General features: G+C 38.0%; 1 protein-coding gene and 1 long non-coding RNA gene across 7 annotated transcripts in view; one reads left to right on the top strand and one right to left on the bottom strand.

Annotated features, from left to right (window-relative positions):
• ARID5B (AT-rich interaction domain 5B) overlaps positions 1-22,744 on the top strand; it is a 330,077-nt gene that overhangs the window by 268,083 nt on the left and 39,250 nt on the right. For 4 of the 5 annotated variants that reach the window (XR_010909490.1, XM_067465661.1, XM_060768940.2 and 1 more), the window contains 2 exons: positions 8,816-9,020; positions 14,892-14,944. Coding sequence is in view for 4 of the 5 variants with exons in the window: in XM_067465661.1 (XP_067321762.1) it covers positions 8,816-9,020; positions 14,892-14,944 (258 nt within the window). In the remaining variant the exon portion in view is untranslated. The remainder of the gene's footprint in view (positions 1-8,815; positions 9,021-14,891; positions 14,945-22,744) is intronic. The other variant, XM_067465662.1, reaches the window with a different exon arrangement.
• Positions 1-22,744, bottom strand: part of LOC137096492 (uncharacterized) — a 94,738-nt gene that overhangs the window by 3,906 nt on the left and 68,088 nt on the right. The window contains exons 1-2 of one of the 2 annotated variants that reach the window (XR_010909492.1): positions 18,055-18,129; positions 11,059-11,165 (exon numbers count right to left, since the gene is read on the bottom strand). This is a non-coding gene — a long non-coding RNA (uncharacterized lncRNA). Of the gene's footprint in view, positions 1-11,058; positions 11,166-18,054; positions 18,130-22,744 lie in introns of those variants that run through there. The other variant, XR_010909491.1, reaches the window with a different exon arrangement.

Here is a 22,744-nt window from a genome sequence, read left to right on the forward strand (position 1 = left end):
CTCCAGTGGTGTAGGGTGCAGACACCCCGTGATAATGCGGCATGTCTCATTAAGAGCCACATCCACTGTTTTAGCATGGTGAGATGTGTTCCACACTGGGCATCCATACTCAGCAGTAGTAGAGTAACAGAGTAGCATAGCATGAGAGGCACACACTTATTTTGTAAGTAATCTGCTTCCATGACCAGCATCAGGATGAAGTATAGCTGGCCATCCGTTGGGGGCTCACACCTTGGTAGAGGACCTCTGACAGGAGGCCCTGAACCTGTTCCTCTTTTTCATTTTTATGTTGTCCGCCCATGTCTTGCCTTATGATGGCAAGAAGTTGGAGCCACTGATTGATATTACTTAGAAATACATCCTGACTTTCTTGCAGTGAGCTCAAGATGGTGTATGTGAGTCTCCTCCCCCCACCCTCACTTTATCCTCATAACCATATGAGGTAGTCAGGCTGGAAGATAGTGGAGCTGGCACAATGTCACCCATTGATTTTGACATACATGATTGGACCTGCAGTGTGAGTTCTGCATATTAACCATTGACTCTGAATGACCAGATCACACTGCTTGTTTCCTTGCTTGGTAGTTTTCTGCCCATTGAGCAAACAGTGATGATGAATAGAAGGATGAGGAAGAATAGCAGCAAATGAACACGAGAAAGAAAGTCAGAACACCTAATGAAGATGCCTTGCCTAAGAGTTCTCAGAAACCAGAAGCCAACACATGTTTGTTTCCTTTCATCTTCCTATGCTTTATCTGAGGAAGTGTCTGTTTCCACCAGGCCGCCATCACTGGATGTGAAGGTTGCTATATTCAGTAACAGAACCTTTTTTATAGAACTCAAAAAGGTTACATTTTGGGAATACAACTCCCTGAATTCATGGCCTGAATGGCCATGCTGGTTGAGAGTTATGGGATTTTTGGCGTAAAGGGTAACTTTTCAAGCTCTACTTCCTTCTGTCCAAAAGCAGAGTTTGGAAAGTTATCTTTTACATCAAACTTGTAGAATCCCTGCCCCCTATGAGTGCGCCTTATGAAGCTTTTTCTCTTTTTCACTCCTTTTCTTTTTTTATATAAGTTTTTGTGAGAACTGTGAGATTCTGTTTAGATCTATTTTTTTTTGTTGTATTTTCTCCTGTCTGTCTGGGTTTTTGAAGGTTCTCATCCTCTATATATAGAATTTCTGCTTGCAAACTACCCAGTAAAATACAATAAAAATGAAATTAATGAATAAATAGCATCATTCAATAGTCTCTGGACAGAGCACCAGAACTTCCATTTTAATGCCTTTGAGTGAATCGTGAAGCTATATCCAATTGCGCCCCAATAATCATGTCAAAATTGACCTCATTGGGTTTAGTTCATGCACTGTAGTTGCAAAAAATGCCATGGAAAGAACAGTGTGAACTTTCCTTCCACCAAACAGAAAGCCTATGGTATAAAGTGGGCCCTTTTCAAAGCCAGGAATGTTTTCTTCCGAAAAAGAATGTGTTGCCACTAATTCCAAATGATTTGCTGAGTTAATTCTCTTCATGCTACCATGTTTCTGGCTTCTTTAAATAATTTGAAATAATAATCGTAAGTTAAATGGTTTAACAAATGAATGATTGATTTCAGTTTCTCAATTTTTCAATATGAACGAGTTAACTTTATTTGGCATTTTAACATTTAAATAGTTAAGCATTTAACACTGATGTATTCATAGAATCATAGAGTTGGAAGAGACCTCATGGGCCATCCAGTCCAACCCCCTGCCAAGAAACAGGAATATTGCATTCAAAGCACCCCTGACAGATGGCCATCTAGCCTCTGTTTAAAAGCTTCCAAAGAAGCAGCTTCCACCACACTCCAGGGCAGAGAGTTCCACTGCTGAACGGCTCTCACAGTCAGGAAGTTCTTCCTAATGTTCAGACGGAATCTCCTTTCTTGTAGTTTGAAGCCATTGTTCTGCGTCCTAGTCTCCAGGGCAGCAAAAAACAAGCTTGCTCCCTCCTCCTTATGACTTCCTCAATTTGTATTGATAATCCAAATGTTGACAAGCTTAGACTCCTCCACAAGGGCACAGCTCTGCATCTTCAAAAGTGGGCTAGAAGCAAAATGCATACAAACTGGGTGTAAACTCCACATTGTTGGATACTTTTGTCTATATGAAGGCAGGACTGCAAGTGCTGTAAATCACTAGGCTGTTCGAATCACACATTCAAATGCTGTTTCCACCTGCCAGCTCTTTCAGCATTAGACTACTCCACCTTGGAATATAGGTGTTGGTTGACAGTTCTTGACAAACCACCAATTTGAACTTCTGTTGTTGGAATCCAAATTATGAGATCACAGAAGACTTTTAAAGAATCTTTAGCATTTCATTCTCAACTTCAACTGAATCCTGCATAACCATGCAAGCTCTGATGATAAATGGTGTATTTTAAGACATAATTGAACAAAAGGCTGTTTAAGCTATTAGGACTGCAGTTTCATTCAGCCTGTTTACCTTTATCTGTGAGCAAACAATTGTGTGGACTTTATTACTTAATAGACAAAGGCATTTGGTTTGGTTTCAGTAGGGTCTGAATAAATTCCAGCTGGGAAAGCCTTTTGAGGAACTGATAACACTGCTGTGTTTTATTATTCCAAAGGCTTAAGTGTAGTACTTGTGGATCCCAGTAACTCATAAGATGAATCTGTTGCTCCTACTAAGGGTCTTTGCTCTTCCCAAGGGTTATGCCTTTGGAAATAAATTTCGTAAATATAAGGTTAAATAGAAATCACATTTGTAAGATTAGTTTATATTTTATATCAAAAAGAGAAGCTAGATAACTTACCATTAAGAGTTCTGAAGGAAATTTAAAGGTTGCTGCAAATGTCTTGTTTAATCGTGCAGGATTTATCCATTTTAGTCTTAAAAACTCCATTTTGCAACAATGTAGGGGAAAATAATTGTAAGTTACAGGGAGATAACTGCTTCAGATTAAATAATATGTTGCCTGTATGTTCTACTATTGTTTTCCTCAGATGTAAGAAAAAGAGTCACACTCTTTTAAGACAGCAGCCAACACAAAATGTTGAACATAATTATGAATTCTTCTGAAGGATCAGATACATCAAAGCCAAAGTTTTGGAAGACTTTTAAGAAACTGATACTGAGTCTTAGGGGAGATGTGTACTGTATTTCTGTATGGTTTATTGAGCAACCTTCTGACGATTATTCTCTTTTTGCTAGTTTTCTTATATGAAACACTTTTAACTGGATATATCAGGATTTTCCTCAGCAACTAGGCTTCCAAAATAAACTAGTTTTTACTTTTCAGTGACCATTTATAAAACTAAGCATGTTAAGTACACAAGGTTAAATGGATATCTTTCACCACTGGAAGGAGCACCTCTCTCAAAATTGTGTTACAAATGTATTGTCTAATTTGACTCTTGTATTTAGTATACACTAAATGCACTTTCCAAATGAAGTGCCAGCACTTTTGGAGCCAGCATTCAAAAGTCATTGGGCAGCTTTTCCACAAAAACCCAGTGGGAAATATGGAATTAAGCAGAGGCAAGAGAACATACATCATCAAGCACACCATCCACAAAACTCCAGGATTTCATGATTTTTTTTAAAAAAAAACAAAACTCTTGTCTGGAAGCTTAATGGCTCATCTAGCAATATATTGGTTATTCTCACTGGCAGTTGCTATCTGGGCTCCCCTTTACCAGTCCTCATGCCAGAAATCATTTTAACAGGTGATGCAGGAGGCTGAACTAGTAATGCCATGCATGCAAAACAACTATTTTGCTACTGAGGTATGACAAAAGCTTTTAACCACTCAGCTGTGCTTTGAAGCAATTAATATTGATTTTATTCCTTCCCAGCAAATGAGTTTTAGAATTGCAATCTTAAAGCTGTTGGAGGTGTGTCAACCTGGGGATCTAAGTGTTGATGCAGTTACTGAAATTAGTGAAGTCTGCACAGATCTGTGGTACAAAGTAGCTACACAGAACTCATTTCATGGAGAAGAAACTGTGTGAGTCCTTCCTCCCAGACATAGATTTCTTCATATGCGGTGAAAATTATGCAAAGATTAAGAGCTGCAAGATAAATATTAAGTCACACACTTTGTGAAAAAATACAGCCAAAAAGGGGCCTAACTTTATTTCCTTGCTTTGTGCTTTTGTCATATTCTAATGCTGCCACAAAATCTGGAAAGTAAGAAAATGTGGTTGTTATTTTTAAAAGAGGGTTTCCTAATCATGTCTTCTAGTTTCCATTTTGGATGGATGGAGGATATACCTTGGATTCTTTCCGATCTACATCCCCAAAATGTTACTGTACAGGAAACCTTTATTTAAAATAATAATAATAATAATAATAATAATAATAATAATTGAAGTCCATAATTGGAAACTTCTCAAAGCACAACAGACAAAGAAAACTGCACTCCAAACCAGAGCTGACAGCTGGCACAAGGGAGCCTTGCATGGGCAGTTCCTTGAGAAGATTGAAGGAAAAGTTGACAAGGAGAAGACCTGGTTATGGTTCATGAATGGAACACTGAAGAAGGAGACAGAAGAAGACCTGATTCTTGCCGCCCAGGAGCAAGCCATCAGAACAAATGCAATTAAGGCCAGTACTGAAAAATCAACAGATGACCCAAAATGCAGACTGTGCAAGAAAGCTGATGAAACCATGGACCATCTCCTCAGCTGTTGCAAGAAAATCGCACAGACAGACTACAAACAAAGACACAACTCTGTGGCCCAGATGATTCACTGGAACTTATGTCATAAGTACCACCTGCCAGTAGTAAAGAATTGGTGGGATCATAAACCCGCAAAGGTCATGGAAAATGAACATGCAAAAATACTGTGGGACTTTCGAATCCAGACTGACAAAGTTTTGGAACACAATACACGATTGTGGAAAAGAAAAAAGTCTGGATTATTGATGTCACCATACTGGGTGACAGTCATATTGAGGAAATACAACAGGAAAAACTCAGCCGCTATCAAGACCTCAAAATCAAACTGCAAAGACTCTGGCATAAACCAGTACAGGTGGTCCCAGTGGTCATTGGCTCACTGGGTGCCGTGCCAAAAGACCTCAGCTGGCATTTGGAAACAATCAACAATGACAAAATCACGATCTGTCAACTGCAAAAGGCCACCTGACTTGGATCTGTGCGCATCATTTGAAAATACATCACACAGTCCTAGACGCTTGGGAAGCATTCGACTTGTGATTTTGTGATACGAAATCCAGCATATAAATCTCATTTGCTGTGACATACTGTGCTTCTGTGTCAGTAAAATAATAATAATAATAATAATAATAATAATAATAATAATACTTTATATACCACTCCATCTCCCCTAGGGAACTCAGTGTGGTTTCCATGTAGGCAAAGTACACCAAAAACTTACAAAGTAAGCTAAAACATAGGCATAAAATACAAACACATAGGCATAAAATACAAATTAAAAGACCAATCCCCCAATATTCTTCCATGCAAAATAACCTGTTAGGGCCAGAATTTCAGAATGGGCCAGGCAATTTAGGAGGGCTGGGCCGAGGCTAGTTCATGGGGGGCAGGAAAATGGTTAAGGTGCAATGACTAGTCGCAACAAATGTCATAGTGTGGCCTGGGGCTGTTCATTTCATTACATAGCCATCATTTTTAAGAAGGCATATCCAGAAGTATTCAAATAGTAACCAGAGTATCTGATTACAAATAATACCACACTAATGATGAATTATAAATTATGAATTTATTTTTTTAGTATCAGTGCATTGTGCAGGTTTAACATTTACTTAAGTTTAGTTTGATGAAAGCTTTATACACAAGAATGTATAGGATCACTTTCTATCTATCTATCTATCTATCTATCTATCTATCTATCTATCTATAAATGCTTTGTGCATAATGAGTACCTTAAAAACAAAAGAACCAATGAACGAAATCACACGAAATTTGGCAACAAAATGCCACACAACACAAGGAGTGACCATAACTCAAAAATTATAATTTTGTCATTTGGGAGTTGTAGTTGCTGGGATTTATAGTTCACCTATAATCAAAGAGCATTCTGAACTCCCCCAACGATGGAATTGAACCGAACTTGGCACACAGGACTCCCATGACCAACAGAAAACACTAGAAGGGTTTGGTGGGCATTGACCTTGAGTTTTAGAGTTGTAGTTCACCTACATCTAGAGAGCACTGTGGACTCAAACAATGATGGATCTTGACCAAACTTGGCATGAATACTCAATATGCCGAAATATAAACACAGATGGAGTTTGGGGGAAATACACCTTGATATTTGGGAGTTGTAGTTACTAGGATGTATAGTTCACCTACAATCAAAGACAATTCCAAACTCCACCAATGATGGAATTGGGCCGAATATCCCAAACAGAACCCTCATGACCAACAGAAAATACTGTGTTTTCTGTTGGTCTTTGGTGACCCTTCTGACCCCCCCCCCCCCGCGGTCTTGACTTCCCAGGTTGAGAAATGCTGCCTTAAAGCCATCCAGTCCAACTCCCTTCACCAGGGCAAGAAAACATAATCAAAGCCCTCCTGACAAAGGGCCATCCAGCCATTCAGACACACACATATATGTATATGACAGATGCAGTATCAAAGATTTGAAAGGGACCCCTAAAGAAGGACAATGATATGTTGCATGTTCCAGAGTAGGCAAACCAGACAATCTCCACATCAACATGCAAGAAATACTGTTTACCCACAAACATAAAGACATTACATATATTAGAAACCAACACTTTCTCGTTACTTTATTTTCCAGATCACCAGACTGGGCCACAGCAACGCATGGCAGGGGACCGCTAGTCTTTTTTAAAAGTGAAAAAGTTAGCATTCCACATTTCCTTTATTGGTAATCCCGCAAACCAAAATAAGTTCAGAAAGAGGGCATATATAATTGGATAATAGTTTTATAAATATATCTGATAGAACAGTTGGACATGTTTTGTTTCTGTTGAAATGTGTACAGTTGTATCATCTTTTCTGTTACAAATGTAAGCTGTGTATTAAAAAAATCTTGCATATTGCCATTTTTTATTGCTATATAAGTGCGTTTTTCTTAGGGTAATACAGGAAATAGATGTTGTCTTTTCTGCACCATGTTTGTATAATCCTCCTCTGAACTATTTTTCCCATGAAGTTTCTGCTGTTTGAGACCTGGCCTTCTAATATCAGTGAGGATTTTTAGGTTTCTACCATAGAAATGATTGGTAGGAAAGTCATGTTCTTGGGAATTCCTCTTGGAATGAATGCTAAGCCTGCCTGTGCTGTCACACGCTGGGCCTATGACAACGTCTGTTTATAGGACGTGCTTTCTGTATGCCCAATGGGATGCCGGGGTGCCTCGGCTAAGGGTCCTACAGGTTTCTCAAAACAAAGTTCTGTAGAGGCTCAAAATAAGTCCAACAAAGTTCTTTATTAAGGCTTAAATCTTCGAACAAATGAATAAAATGCCATATAAACTGGTAGCTTTCTCGATCTGCCGACAGGGGACAGGCAACTGCTTGATGAACTGTTCCTTTCCTCTTTAGGGAAACCTCATGACCCCTCCTTGAGCAATCTTTCTTAACCCTGCTGGCGTGAGGCCCCAACTCCCGGCGCCAAGCTGTGTTATGGATAGCCCGAGTGGTCCCTTACCAGGCAATGGTTGCTGCAGTTCTGCCAAGCTGGTGTCCTTTTAGTTTCTCCATGAAGGCTGTAGGAACTATTTATTTGCCCAGCAAAGGCTGGCTGTATTCCTCTAGCAAAGCTGTGGAACTGTAACTTTACTCCCCAGCAAAGCTGTAGAGGTTTTCCTTTTTCCCCAGCAAAAGCTGGTTGTAGATCTATTTCTTTGACCCCCGATTGAGCTGTAAGAAGCAAAGCTTTTTACAGGTGGGGTAGAGAAAAACCCACACGTCCTACTGTAAGGCTTCAAACTGTGAGACTGAATGAAAAGTCCCCTTTTCCCTCCAAAACCTGGGGAAAGGGGAGGATCTAAAGGCTCTAACGATGATTGATAGGTTGTTGGCCCTATGATTGCAACCTGGGGAAGCCACCTGATTGCAAAAAAGCATAGCTTGAATAGATTCATGCAAGAAAAAGAAATTCAAATCTCCTAGCACAGCTGTGCTAGCACACTGCCCTTTCCCTCTGCTCTTGAACATTGACTACTTCACGAGGGCTGGCTCAACATAGGATGCTGCCAAAGAGCATCTGAATATGATCTCAATGTTGGGTGGTAGAATAATATCCAATGTCACTCCTGAAGACAATAGCTTAACTTAGGGCTCACTTGTTCTCCAAACAGTGCTGTGCTACTATGCAACCCAATCAGTGTTTGAATGCACCCCATGAGCAAAGCAATACCTGCTGGTGAAATGTGTGGACTTGGCTGGCCACCTCTCTGCTTGCTCATTCATACTGAGATCTTTTTGAAGTGTGTGGGGATGGGTCACTTTAAAATCTAAAGGTATGGTAGTGTGCAGGACACTTATTGGTGCACTGACAGAGTGGTGGCCACGTAGAAGGGGAGAATCTGTGTGTCTGTATCTCAAACAAACTGTAGAGCTCATATCTCCTCTCTTTGTGTTGCAAGTCTGTCTATATTTGACAACTGGGGGATATTGTGACTAAAGTGCAAAGAAAAAGCTTTAATGCTAAACAAAGAACAAGAAAATATACAGCTTGACCTTCTGAGAAAAAGAGGATAGGTCAGAGGGGTTTTATCTCTGAAATAGGAATGAAAGCTGGATCAGACAGTGTTCCTGATCTAACCTGGCATTGCCTCTTTTCTTTCAGATAAAATGTGAGGCTAAATTGCCTTTGCCCAAAACCAAAAATAACAACAGCAACTGTAAAAAGGGCTCAAATGAGAATAAATCCAAGGCTTCTGCAGGCAATGAATTCCAAGCAGATGAACAGGCATTCCTTGTGGCACTTTATAAATACATGAAAGAAAGAAAAACACCAATTGAACGGATACCCTACCTCGGTTTTAAGCAAAGTAAGTAGAATTTTCAATGCAATTTTGTTTGACACGTTAGAACAAATTGGTACCTGGGTTTGATTCAGTAGGAAAACTTCGTGAACTTATGTGGCCTAGTGTATCACTCTGTTCTTAAATTTTATGCTAATCACTGGCAGCCAAAGATTTAGCCCTGTTCAAGGCCTTTGGCATGCCTGGTGGGATTTTGGGCTTTTAAAAATATTTCAGCAGCACACACCACCTCCCCATGTCTTTTATATTCAGTGCTTTGCCTTACGACATGGATGTGAAGGGAGTGAGGAAGATATTATTTGAGAAACACAAAACTGAGGCTTCTTTAGGCAGAACCTGTACCTCATTGGATCCCAGAGATTAAGACACAGCAAAATACACAAACACACATACACACAGAGAGACAAGAGGTATACTGGGTGTGTGTCTTGCGTCAAGCCAGAATTTTTATGATTGTATTCATAACCACCCATATGCATTTTTCATCCAGAGTGTTGCAGTATATCTCCCTTCTGGGCATTTTCTGCAATCATATATGCAATTGCCTAAGAGTAAACCCCATTGAACTTACTTCTGAGTATAGGAAGGCAGTGTTATAGTTTTGAAATACTCAGCCAGTGACCAGAAATAGACATGTTTATAAGGTTTCTGCTTTTTCCCTCCCTTACTACCCTGCAGCTAATCTTTTTCTTTGAATTATAATAAGGCATCGTTTTATTTTACCCAGATGTTACTTGAGAGGAGAAAAAAGAAATGGCACAGATATTAAGGGAAGAATTTAAGATGGCTAGAAATTAAAAATGGGAGGTCACAGGGTCCACAGATCATAATTAACTGAATATAAAAGTAGACACAGCTTATTTAAACAGAGAGAGCAATAAAAATGCTTTGGAATGAGCACTTCTGAGTGTCACTGTTTATAATGCAATAATTGATAGAGAACATGCACAGTAATTAAATTCTGCATAAGCATGAAAGAATGAACACTGCAAACGATATACAAGGCTGTGTTTTTAATATCTGTAAGGTATTTAAATTATTCTAAAGGGAGAATGCCTTACCTGGAAATATTACCTACCCAAACCTATTGCTACAGATTAAAGCCGTGTGTTATTTTGATGAGAAATGTCAAACCTGTATGTTTTACATAACAATTTACATACCTAATAGCAATTGACTGATTGCAACAGACCTCTAGCAGCCATTAAAAACTTATATAACTCCAGAATGATTACAATGTTTGCCTGAAAAACCAGCTGCTTGAAATAGAAGTAAAATTAATGTACTATGAACAGCTTTGTTGCATTATGCATTTGATTCAGATTACATCAAGGCCTGAGCAAAGCTCTTGATAGCTAAGAGGAGAGTACAAAGTTCAGTGAGGCTTTTCATTTTGAATGTTTTGAGCTGTGTGCCTGTATTTAATTAAATGTATTTTTTTGGTTTCATGTCTGTAATAAAGGAACACATTTCACAAAGCAGGGAGTGGTTGTGGTGAAGGAGAAATCTATTGGATCTCAATTAACCAGTTTTCAGATGAGCTCATTCTTCAACATTGAGCTGAGACACACTAGATTGCTTGATATTCATTAATATGCCACACTATCTAACTAGTCCTGCAAATATTTTAAGTGCTGCATATGCTTTAGGGGAAGATTACTCAAGAGTAACTTAATTGTTCGTAAAATGGCTGGCATTACTTACAGTGTTTGTCTGCCTTGACATTTGTAAAGACTGCACTGATTCAAAAGAATAATTTTAGACAGCACAATTACTTGTTAGTAAACATGTATATGGTACGGACATGTCTTTGCTGTGCTCACTGGTTCAATAATGAGTGCTACTCACTAGCTAACACTGTAATATATATAATATTTAGAGCCAATTCCAGCAGGGCAATAAAAGGAGCTGCCCATAGTATTGTGATGCAATTACTCAGTAAGATAGGGTAGAAGGGGGCAAAAGGCGGTCAAACCTATACTGAATTATGCATATTTCTTATTACACAGCACTATAAACATGCTTTGAAAAGTAGTAGTTTTACCTCTTTATTTAAAACTTGCAGTGCAGTCTTGACCTTCAATGAGTCTACTCAGAAGTAAGCTTTTTCAGTTAAATGGGATTTATTCCTAGACATCTGTGTATCACTCACTGTAATAGAAAAAAGATAGGAAAAGTAAAGCAACAGATTGAATGAAAACAATGTAAACATGTTTTAAAGAGTAAATATTTATTTATTTATTTATTTACTATATTTCTATACCGCCTTCTCAGCCCGAGGGCGACTCAGGGTGGTTTACAAACCCGGCACAATTCGATGCCACAATAATATAAACAGTTAAAAGCATATAAAATCCTTAAAATTCCATAAACAATAAAATCAATAAAACATAAATCCTCCATATCTAAGTAAATAAATCTCTTGCAGTAAAGTACAATCATGTTAAAAGATTTTTCTCACTGCCTACATTATATATTTAGTGTGTGTTATTATAATCAAGCAATACTAAGATATGTAGCAGGACTGGTTTACATCTTTCTTTATCACACATATAAGACACTATTTTTAATGGGCAGATTTTAGCTACCATTCTGAAATGTCTATAAAACTGAGCACTCTGAGTGCTTAAATGTGTTTTGTATATTTTAACCAAAAAGTCCATAAGCCCGCCAATCCAATAATGTCCGTCAGATTTACTTCATTAAATATTCCCTTCAGCATCAGCAGTAGTAGACATAGTTATATTCCAGTCTAAGCTTAAATGCAAAATAGAGCAGTCGGGATAATAGAAGGGAAAACAGTAACACTGGAAACACGAGGTAGGCAAGTCCAGATGACATGAAAAGAACAAAGTAGTTGTCATAATATAGAACAGAATAGCTTTGTGGTTGTGCTATTGCACAATGAAATCACATGCCTTCCCCTGCACATACCACAGAACAACTCACCCATCCCTCCACACCCCCACCACCACCACACAGTCCCCAGTGCCACATCAGTGCCAAACTACAGAGTTCGGCATAGCCAAAGATTCGTTGTGCAGAAGTGGTGACCCTTTGGAGTGCCTTCCTATCTGCCACTGTTTTCTCCCCCAGTAGAAAATCCCCAAGTTTTCTTCTCCTTCAGGAGGTTTAAAGATATATTTATTGTCTTTTTCAAATTACCTTCATCAACAACAGAATTAGAAGTTTCCGATTCTTTTTTAAAAAAATATGATATTTCTAGAAATATAATGAGAGGCATTGAGTGAATTTTTTTAAAAAAATATTCATTATTATTATTATTTATAGCTTGCCTTTATGAATGAATATAAAATATTCATTATTATATTCATTTATAGCTTGCCTTTCCCCCAATGATTTCAACATATCACAGATGGATTCCTTCCCTCTCCTTTATCGCTACAACAACATTGTATCATCTGGCTACTTTCTAAGGCAGAAGCTACACTGCCATATAATCCATTTTCTGAATCCTGATTATCTCCTTTGAATGGAATTATATAAACCTGCATTGCCATATAATCCAGCCCAAATCAGATAATCTGGATTCAGAAACTGAATTATATGCAGTGTAGACAGGGTCTAAGATAGCTCTCCCAAATCCCAGTGCAGTGTTCCAACCATTGTACCATGTTATCTTCATTTCCATTATGGTGGAAAGGCGGCAATGGTATGATATGTTGCTTTCCCAATTTATCTTTCTGTCTTTCCGTCTCTTTATTTATATGGTAGTCAGGCATGTAGCCGGGGGGGGGGGGGGGCTTGAGGGGCTTCAGCCCCCCCCCCCCCCGAAATTCTCATGGTGGTTCGCGAAAAGGCCTTACTGGTGCATTATTTAAACTGTTATATTTATTCATATAATGATCTGATCACCACAATCAATATATCCCATATGCATGGGGGTATTGGGGTAATGATACAAAAGGTTTGCTAGGCTAGACCCTCTTTCACTCAGACTCAGCCCCCCCCCCCGAAACTCAGCCCCCCCCAAAAAAACCTGAATTTCCCCCCCCCCCCCCCCCCCGAAACAAAATCCTGGCTACGGGCCTGATGGTAGTCATGGTACGAGTTTGCCTTTGAGCAAATTCAACTAAAATACAAATTCAAATTAGAGCACAAGGGCTGTAGAGTAGAAAAAAAATCTCTCCGCTTTTGAAAATGCCAGATAAGTGGATGGACTGGCATTGTATTTTATTTTATTCCATGGTGGGTACCCTTAGCCTTCAAAAAGTTTGGAACTAGAGTTCCTATAATCCTTTACAGCTGATAGGAGTTGCTAAGGTTCAACGGGAGTTTCTATTATGTAGGTAAAATGAACACATGTAGGGCCCCTTCTACAGAGCTGTATAAAATCCAGATGATCTGCTTTGAACTGTATTTTATGGCAGTGTAGACTCATTCAGTTCACAGCAGATAATATGGAGTATCTGATTTGATAATCTGGATTATATGGCATTGTAGAGGAGGCCTTAAGTATGTAAACTACATTTGCAAATGTCCCTGTACTCAAATATGGAGGGTCAGTGTGTCAAGGCATTCCATCAAACAATTGTAATGAAACTATTCAACCATATTTGACAATAAAAGGTGAGGGTTTTTTTCCCTAGGAATACCAAAAAAAAACCTTGATTTTTGAACAAAAATATCTTGTGGTATTTTAAGCAAAACCACTTTTTTGTATAACAAAACACAATTTTTTGTAGAACAAGTTCCAAAATAAGTAAAAAAACACACAAAAATGTCTCACATTTTCTTGCAGAGAGAAAACATTTCTCATTTTTCATTTTCACAAGTGAGAGCAAAATAAGTGATGTACCTCTCAATATGCCTTCTAGGATTTTGCCCATCAAAATAAAGTTTCAATGATATATTTTAAAGATCTCAAAAGAAGATAAATTGATGATGCTTAGAAGGTGTTTCCTATAGGCACCTTACATTTTGAGCCGCATGTTCACATACATTATATAGTCTAAAGTACATGAATTATTTAGAGGCCATGTACCCTGCACACAGATCAATAGAACAAATTGCCATGTGTGCACACAGCACCAGCTTGATTCTAACGGTACCACGTCTTGTTACTTATGTAAAGAAAAAAATTGAAGAGTGCAGAACCATAAAAGCTAGGTTTGGTGAGAGAGCTAGGACCCAGAATTTCCTGCTGGGCTTATAGGAGCTCCCATCCACACATGGATTACCCTTTCCAGACATGTTGTACTGCTACTACCTTCATCCCAGCCAAGATGGAAGGGCTGTGCTGGCTGGAGGAGATGGGAGTTGTCTAGCATACCTGGATATAGCCTGGACTTGATTTTCCCTACCTTTTAGGTTCCATGCATGGGAAAAGCTACCTTGCTCCACACAAATTGAAATCTTTTTCCTCATGTGAAAGAGCATCTCTGGATCCCAGCCAAAATCTCTCATCTAAATGGCAATGAACAGTTGTTTAATCAATGACTGCTTTGTGCACACACTCCCAGTTATTTCTACTTCAATTAGAGCACATTAAGGAAAAACAACGCCTCCATTTTTAATAATAAATATGTTAGTTTACCTAAAAACCATATAAACCAAGGCTTATGTTCATTTGTTATTCTGGAAATGTTTTCACCTCAGTGATAACAACTTCCTTTATATTTCTAACTGCATCTCAATGGAACGTTTCCCTTTTAAGAAAAGAAATAGTGTATGTGCAAAGCCAGTGTTTGCTGTCTGAATTATGTAAATGTTATTTGCAAATTGTGTTGTTTTTCTATTGGTATGTGATTGTAATCTTTTTGCTTCATTGTAAAAGAAAAAAATGTTTTATTTGCATTTTTTGAAAGAAGTTGGTTAATGCAATGCTTATCTAAATACTTATTGTCCCTCTAACAGTTAACCTTTGGACTATGTTTCAAGCTGCTCAAAAACTGGGAGGATATGAAACAGTAAGTGTTTAAGTAACATAAATGGAAAAATTGCAATCTAACTTTTCCCTGTATTGGATGTTGTTGTTGTTGTTATTGTTATAAAAACACTCACACAAAGGAAGCTATCATGTAGTGTGCATACAAAGACTTTAGTCATACGCTCTCCCCTCCTCCTTTTTCTTTTTTTGGACGCAGCTCCAATTAGTTCCAGGTTTGGCAAAACTGTAAATTTGTTGTTTAAAAAAAACATCTGAGTGGAAAACATGTGTAACTCTTCCCTGTCAAGGAAATTGGTTGGGTCTGTAATTTTTTCCCATGTTCAGAAAGGGCTATTCCTGTACAACAATCCAAGATTGCATAAAACACAATTTCACTTGGCATGGTCCCTGACATCTGTTCATTCTGAATATGGGAAACATATTAAATGCTTTCCGAAGTAGTCAGCATTGTCCATTAGGAAATCGCTTGGTGCACTATCTTTTCTTCCTGTGAGTGGTAAAAGATCTTTATTAGAAAAGGGTCAGAGTGCCATATAAACAGGAAGTTATCCAGAGTATAAAGTAATGGAGGGGAGGCAGGAGGGAGGAACTGACGCTTTTTATCAACTAACTATATCTGACATGGCCGCTTTATTTTTAGCTCATGGGGAAATTTGATGGTTGTGGATTTTACAGCATGTATCCCAAACCAATAAAATATTGGAGCAACAAACTATGATTAAGATCTTGAAATGAGAAGAAAGAGCTCCTTTAATATGGCATATAGAGATGGCATCTCTAATAAAACCCATTTGACATAAAACGATCGTCACTGGAAATATTTCCCTTTCCCATGATGCTCAGATTAGTTTGTGCATTTCCTGCCACAGTTCAATGCAAAAAAGAAAAAAAAGATGTAGATATAGGTTGCTTCACTCTCTCACTCTTTCTTTTTAACTTTGTTCACCAAACGGTAATCTGGGTTTCATCTACACCACAATGAAATAACAGAGGAGCATGAAAGCTGAAATTAATTTAAGCTAAAATGTAGCCATCCTAGTGTTCACCTCTTAGAACAATGCCTATTGTTCTCTTCATTTGTAATATCTATTTTGTCAGTTGTGCCTTAAACCTTTCTGTGATAATTAGGAAAATCATGATCAAATATATAGGAGTTTGTAAAATTATGTTCAGGGTAGATTTTCCTTAGTATATACTTCAGTATGTATTTCTAAGAGTTCAATGGGTCTTGCTTTTGAAGTATGTTGAACATTTGATTGCAGTCTTAAGGTGTTACGATTTTACACTAAAATATGAAAAACAAATAGGTAAAGTTCAGATACACTAATTGAACCCTGGTTTGGTCTAATGTATGAAATGACTATAAGATGTGACCAGCCAGTGATTCATAACTGCTAATTGTTGTTTGGTACAAATTGCCAAATGAAAGTATGGACCGTTGTCCTGCCCCCAGGGCCTTCTACACAAAGACTGAACTTAGAAAATGAAATTTCAAAAACACTGACATTCATAGAATCATAGAATCAAAGAGTTGGAAGAGACCTCATGGGCCATCCAGTCCAACCCCCTGCCAAGAAGCAGGAATATTGCATTCAAATCACCACTGCAGATGGCCATCCAGCCTCTGTTTAAAAACTTCCAAAGAAGGAGCCTCCACCACACTCCAGGGCAGAGAGTTCCACTGCTGAATGGCTCTCACAGTCAGGAAGTTCTTCCTAATGTTCAGATGGAATCTCCTCTCTTGTAGTTTGAAGCCATTGTTCCATGTCCTAGTCTCCATGGAAGCAGTAAATAAGCTTGCTCCCTCCTCCCTGTGGCTTCCTCTCACATATTTATACATGGCAGGCATGTAGCCAGGGGGGGGGGTCGAGGGGCTTCCCCCCCCCCCCCCCGAAATTTTCATGGTGGTTCACGAAAAGGCCTTACTGGTGCATTATTTAAACTGTTATGTTTATTCATATCATGATCTGATCACCATACTCAATATATCCCATATGCATGGGGGTATTGGGGTAATGATACAAAAGGTTTGCTAGGCTAGACCCTCTTTCACTCAGACTCAGCCCCCCCCCGAAACTCAGCCCCCCCGAAACCCCCCCTGAAAAAAAATTCAGCCCCCCCCCCCCCGAAACGAAATCCTGGCTACGGGCCTGATACATGGCTATCATATCTCCTCTCATCCTTCTCTTCTTCATGCTAAACATGCCCAGCTCCTTAAGCCGCTCCTCATAGGGCTTGTTCTCCAGACCCTTGATCATTTTAGTCTGAAACATCAACCATCCTGGTTTGGATTCCTAAGTGTGGCCATTACAAATCATATATTGGTCTGATAACTGATCTGAGACTGTAGTCACTTGTAACAGATAATTGTTTTTCCAACCAGTGGCTACAACTAAAATATAGAGCTATTTTAGGGGAGAAGATGAAAGCTGACAGCTCTACATTGAGCAAGCAGGATCAACCGGAAAAGCTGTACTACTGATCCATATTGCTATTCTTTCACTGGGAGACTCCCCAATGATAGATGTATTCAATGCAGTTTTTAGTTTTTAGGGGATAAATAATGAATATATTTTTCTGTTTTAGAAAACTGTTAAACTGAAGTCTTCTCTTGGACTGAATTTTAATATACAATTTGTCTACTGCTGTAATTGTATCTGATTTAGATAGTCTACATTCTCGTCTCTCTTTTTTATGTTTTCTTTTTCATAAGACATTCCTGTTCTTCAAGGAAGAAAAGATGTTCCTGACTAAATGGGGATATCCTCATTTTGCTAGCATTTCATTTGAAGTGAAATTTTGTTACATTTCCTTGGAGTCAGTAAGGGATTTTAAACGTCTGGCTGGAATTCAGTCCTAGCTTTATTTAACATATGGTGGAAACGTTCTTGTAAATATTCATATGCTGACATCCCAGTTCAGAAGACATTTATTGGACATGCATCCCACTGATTGTTAAAGTGTACTCCCAAGTAAATGTGTTTAGAATTGCCTTTTACAGAGATACTGGAAAAGAACAGGAGAGACCATTGTAAGTGTGGCTTTGGATTATATACATTTTACAGACAGTGAGCAGATAAGCGTACGTTTGCTAATAAAATGGAGAACTAATGGATTGCTAAACAGTACCTGTAAATTTTTAATTGAAGTGGATGCAGTCTTTACATAGGAGAATAGATGTTTTCAGGTTTTGAAGACTGCTTCACTATCTGCAAAAGTAAATCCATTAATCATTTGGGGGCAAAAAACAAACCTTTCATGTTTAAAATAGAAAGTAAATGTGAGTTCCTTTTTATCTCCCAAATCTGATCATTTATCTTTTCATTATGCAGAAAAATAAATAAACATAATACACTTCATTTTCATAATCCCTTTAAAGGGACAACAGTAGCAGTTTTCACCAAACTACAAAGAGCTCTGCGTAAAACAATTTAGCTGCTTACAGCAATTATGATAGCAAATACTTCATTACAGATTAAAAATAAAATAGTTGTGAACTATACCAATAATAATATCAAAAGAAAATGCACACTGATATCTTCAACATTCACCCTAAGTTGCTAAGTGACTGGTTTTATGACCTTGGAAATCCAGATTACTACCCAATATTGATTATTAGAGAATAGCATTTGTAAAAATGGCATCATAATGTTTATATAAAGCAATGCCTGACATACATTTAATGGGATTCAGGATGTATTTCTGGAATGATTTAATGATTATTGTCTTATTCCAGTGCAATAGTGTATACCAGGGGTCCTCAAACTTTTTAAACAGAGGGCCGGGTCAAAATCCCTCAAACTGTTGGAGGGCCGGATTATAATTTGAAAAAAAATATGAATGAATTCCTACCCACACTGCAATGGACTCTGAATATACAGAGATCAAATAGGTAACAAGACCAGCTTACTCTCATAAATTTGATATTTCCTTTTAAAGATCCAGGCTAAAATTGAATTGTTAGTTGCAACTGGAGCAAGCCTAATGAATTAACTGGATTTACATATGTGTTGATTAATCATTCAGGACGCAGTTCAGTGGGTCTGTTCTAGTTGGGACTAGTCACTGTATGTAGGCCAAAATATCTCCTTTTGCTATTGGCATGTGTAGAAGAGAATTCTAATTATGTTTAAATTGATTGAACAGATAAAAATGTTCAATTTGGGAATTACTGATTTCTTCACAATGACCTGAATGTGTGGTATTCCTTATTATTAGATGTTCCTTTTTTAATGCTCCAAGGGGTGAATTTATTGCTCCAAGTCAGGCAATTGTCCAGCTACATCAGCCAAGATGAGAGCTGATAAACTCCTGTTGCCAATCAAACACTGGCTGTCATATAACAAAGATGCAAATTAACTCTCAAATGAATGAGTCACTATATTAGAGGCCTGAGAGAAACGTAAAATTGTGGCAGTTTATTACTGTCTTCAGCCTAATGTCACTTGTTCTTCTATGAACGAGCTGGAACATTTACATGAAGAGGGATTGTTTTTCTGATGACTCACAATAAATGGCTTATTTTCCTCTGAGTTAACATTAAATCGGTGTTTCGGAAGTAATGTTGTCATGCTAGATTCCAAACATGGCTTTGGGGCATCAGTCATCATTTAAAACCAAAAGGTATATATATACTGACAACATTTCCTAGGGTATTCTGCTTTCCTCCAAATTTCATTTTCTGATTTGCTTTGGCTGCAGTGGTGATCTCTCTCTCTCTCTCTTTCAGATTCCACTTCCACCTTATAGTATACTACACTTATATACTGTTAGCTCAGGTCTGCTTTCTGACTCAAGCAGATGTGTCCAGAATCTTACAGTGGTTGAAGGAACCTAGGCAGCTCTGGTCCAAAAAAGGAACATTTCCACACTCAGTTAAAAAAGAATGTGATGGATCATATCAAGATCTGGCTAATAGGTCTGTTCCCAAAAGCAGCCAGTCACCTGCTTTGAATGTCATCCACAAAAGACACAAGGGTGATGACCTTTTCCTGGCATTCATCCTCGTACATGGTACTCAGAGTATACTATAGCTGAAGATGGAGGTTCCATTTAACATGCAGCTATTGATAGCAATGACATAAAATATTACATATAGATTAACATGAATAGCCCTACCGCTGTGAAACAGCGTTGTCCAGCATTTGACAAAAGATCACTAATAGTCCTTAATTACGGTGGGTGTGTTGCTGGGGAATCTCTTAGGCTGTTAGAATTATCAAGTGGAAGATTAAAGTGTGTAACAAATTTAAATCTAAAGAAAAAAGTCAACAATTGATTGATTGACTTCTTACATTTATATTTTGCCTTTCCTCCAGTGAGCTCAAAACAGCATAGCTAGTTCTCCTCATACAAACTTGTGAGGCAGGTCAGATTGGAAATGAATAGTTGGACAGATGTTATCCAATGATTTTTATATGTTGGTAGACACTTGATTCTGGATTGGAAATTTCCTGAATAGCTTCAGGGATCTGAAATCTGGTTCAGGATCAGCAGTTTCAGCCACCCCCCCACCCCCGCAACAGATAATTGTATGTGTGCATTAAAAACAGACACCAGACTTTGCCTAAATCAAAGTTATTGAGTGAAAAAGCAAAGGTATATTCTCAAAATCTGCAACACTCTCTCCCTCACACACAGACTTGCACACAAACGTGCCCCGGACTGTAAAAGGTCCCTTTTAGAAAGGTTTGGGACAAAAACTTAAATACGTATACATAAATGGAATGGTGAATTTCTACATGGACGGCCATCTGCTGTGGTTTTTTTGACCAGCCAGGTGGGGAGCAGAGCAGATGATTTGCAATTGTGATCCATGTGTGTATGTGTTTCAGATTGGGTAGAATGTTGTGTGCAAGGAACAGGAGCATTCCTACTGTCTACAGAAATGAGCCACTGATTGGAACAGGGTATGAGTACAGTCCATGTCAGTAGTATTGTTCTGTTTGTTTCTACTCTGCTATTTGAGGATGTGTACAGAGAGAGAGAGAAAGAGAGAGAGAAGCCTGCATCCTCAATGTTCTTTAATCTGAAGAAACCTAAACCTTTCAGTTGCCCTCAGCTTCTAACTATTCAGGAAATGGAGTGCTTAGCAACCAAATGCAAGATAACAATTTAAGATGCTGTCATTCTGGGTTGTTGCAGGATTTCTGTGTTGCTATTGCAAAGCCCATCTAAAGCATTGTCTGTAAGACTGCATCACTCCCAAACAGGCTAAATAGCAAGCAGTAGCACAAAATGACCAGTATGGGAGAATATCAGACACTTTGTTTAAAGTTGTTTAAGTGATTTGGGAATATCAGTTAGACAGAACATCCCAATAAAGGTTGCCATTAAATATCTAATAGTTTGCCACCTTTGGGATAACCAACCCCCCCTACCTAGCTTCCTAAATGTATGATTTTGGCATCTCTGAAATACATTTTAAGATAGCACATCCCAATGACATTGCTAACATATGACAACGTTCTCTTGGCAAGATTTGTTCCATGGCCAAGTTGAGATTTTAACCATGGTCTCTCTGAGTATTTCTAAAACAGGCATGGTTCTCCATCTCAATAAGTAAAAACATTAGATCGGATTTAAAACCAGGAATTTCTGGCTAACAGTTGGTACTGCCAGCACACATAGTATAGCAGTTCTGAGTAATATGGCTAGTTCCTTTTACAAAATCAGTTTGGGATCAGGAATGAATGCAGTGGAAATAACCAAAAATTCTGAGAGTACCCACTGAAAAGATTATAACTTTGATCTCTATACACATATAAAAGCATTTATAATTAATATTAACTGGATAGGTTTAATGTGTCCTCTTTTTAAAATGCTAATGATTATATAGAACAATTTGATACACTGAACAAAGTAACAGCTACTACAATCTCCGAACGATGTAGTTTCCTTTAACAGGACAACAAAACATCCAGTATATGCTATATTAATATCTATTTCAAAGGTGCCTCTTTTAATATGTTCAAATACACTTGGTATTTGAAACTGCCAATCCAGACTTCTTAAAGATAGAAGGAATGGCGCCTCCAAAACAAGAGCAGGTTTACCCCAACCTGCTGTAATGTTTTTTTTTTTTTTTTTTGTCTTCAAATTTGAATAAACATGACTGGGCACCATTTCAGTCAGAGACAACGTGCATCTTTAAAAGAGAAGGCTTCACAACTTAATTTGTTCTTTGACATAATATAAGTCCCAAACTATTATAAATATACTGAATTTTCTTTTCCTTAAGAAATTAATATTTAGTGGCCCATTCTTTTTTATCATATTTTTCTACATTTTTCCATGTAGAAACTAAGTAACCTATTAATTATGGACATTACAAAAGACCAGATTATAAAATAAATATTTTTGCCCCCTTTTGTATGCCAAAATAGATAAGAAAACTTCTTTGAAGTGATGCTCTTTTTTGATTATTCTACATTCCACAATTTAACACTTTGCTAACTTTAAAGGTCCAGATACATTGGTTTTGTATTGTCTTAGTAAGAACAAATACCTCAATGACTGGCTCCAAAGTACGATTTCTGCACAGTCTCTTAAAACCAGGTTTCTAGATGTCACCACAATGGGAGCTTTGTTTCGCATTTTTAATGACTTCAGTTTAACCATTTGAACTCAACCACATCCCTAGAGAATCTGACCAGATCATAGTTAAAATTATTTTGAAGGACTCTGGAAACTATACTTCAAAAAAGAAACTTTTCCACAATTTGAGCAATAATAGTAGCAGCAATAGTAGTAGTAACAATCATATAAGCAGAAGCTAGAAACAATTATGTTGACCTTCAAGAGGTTGCTACCTTTATTA

Source organism: Anolis sagrei, chromosome 3 (genome assembly GCF_037176765.1).
Source record: "Anolis sagrei isolate rAnoSag1 chromosome 3, rAnoSag1.mat, whole genome shotgun sequence".
Classification (NCBI taxonomy): Eukaryota; Metazoa; Chordata; class Lepidosauria; order Squamata; family Dactyloidae; genus Anolis; species Anolis sagrei.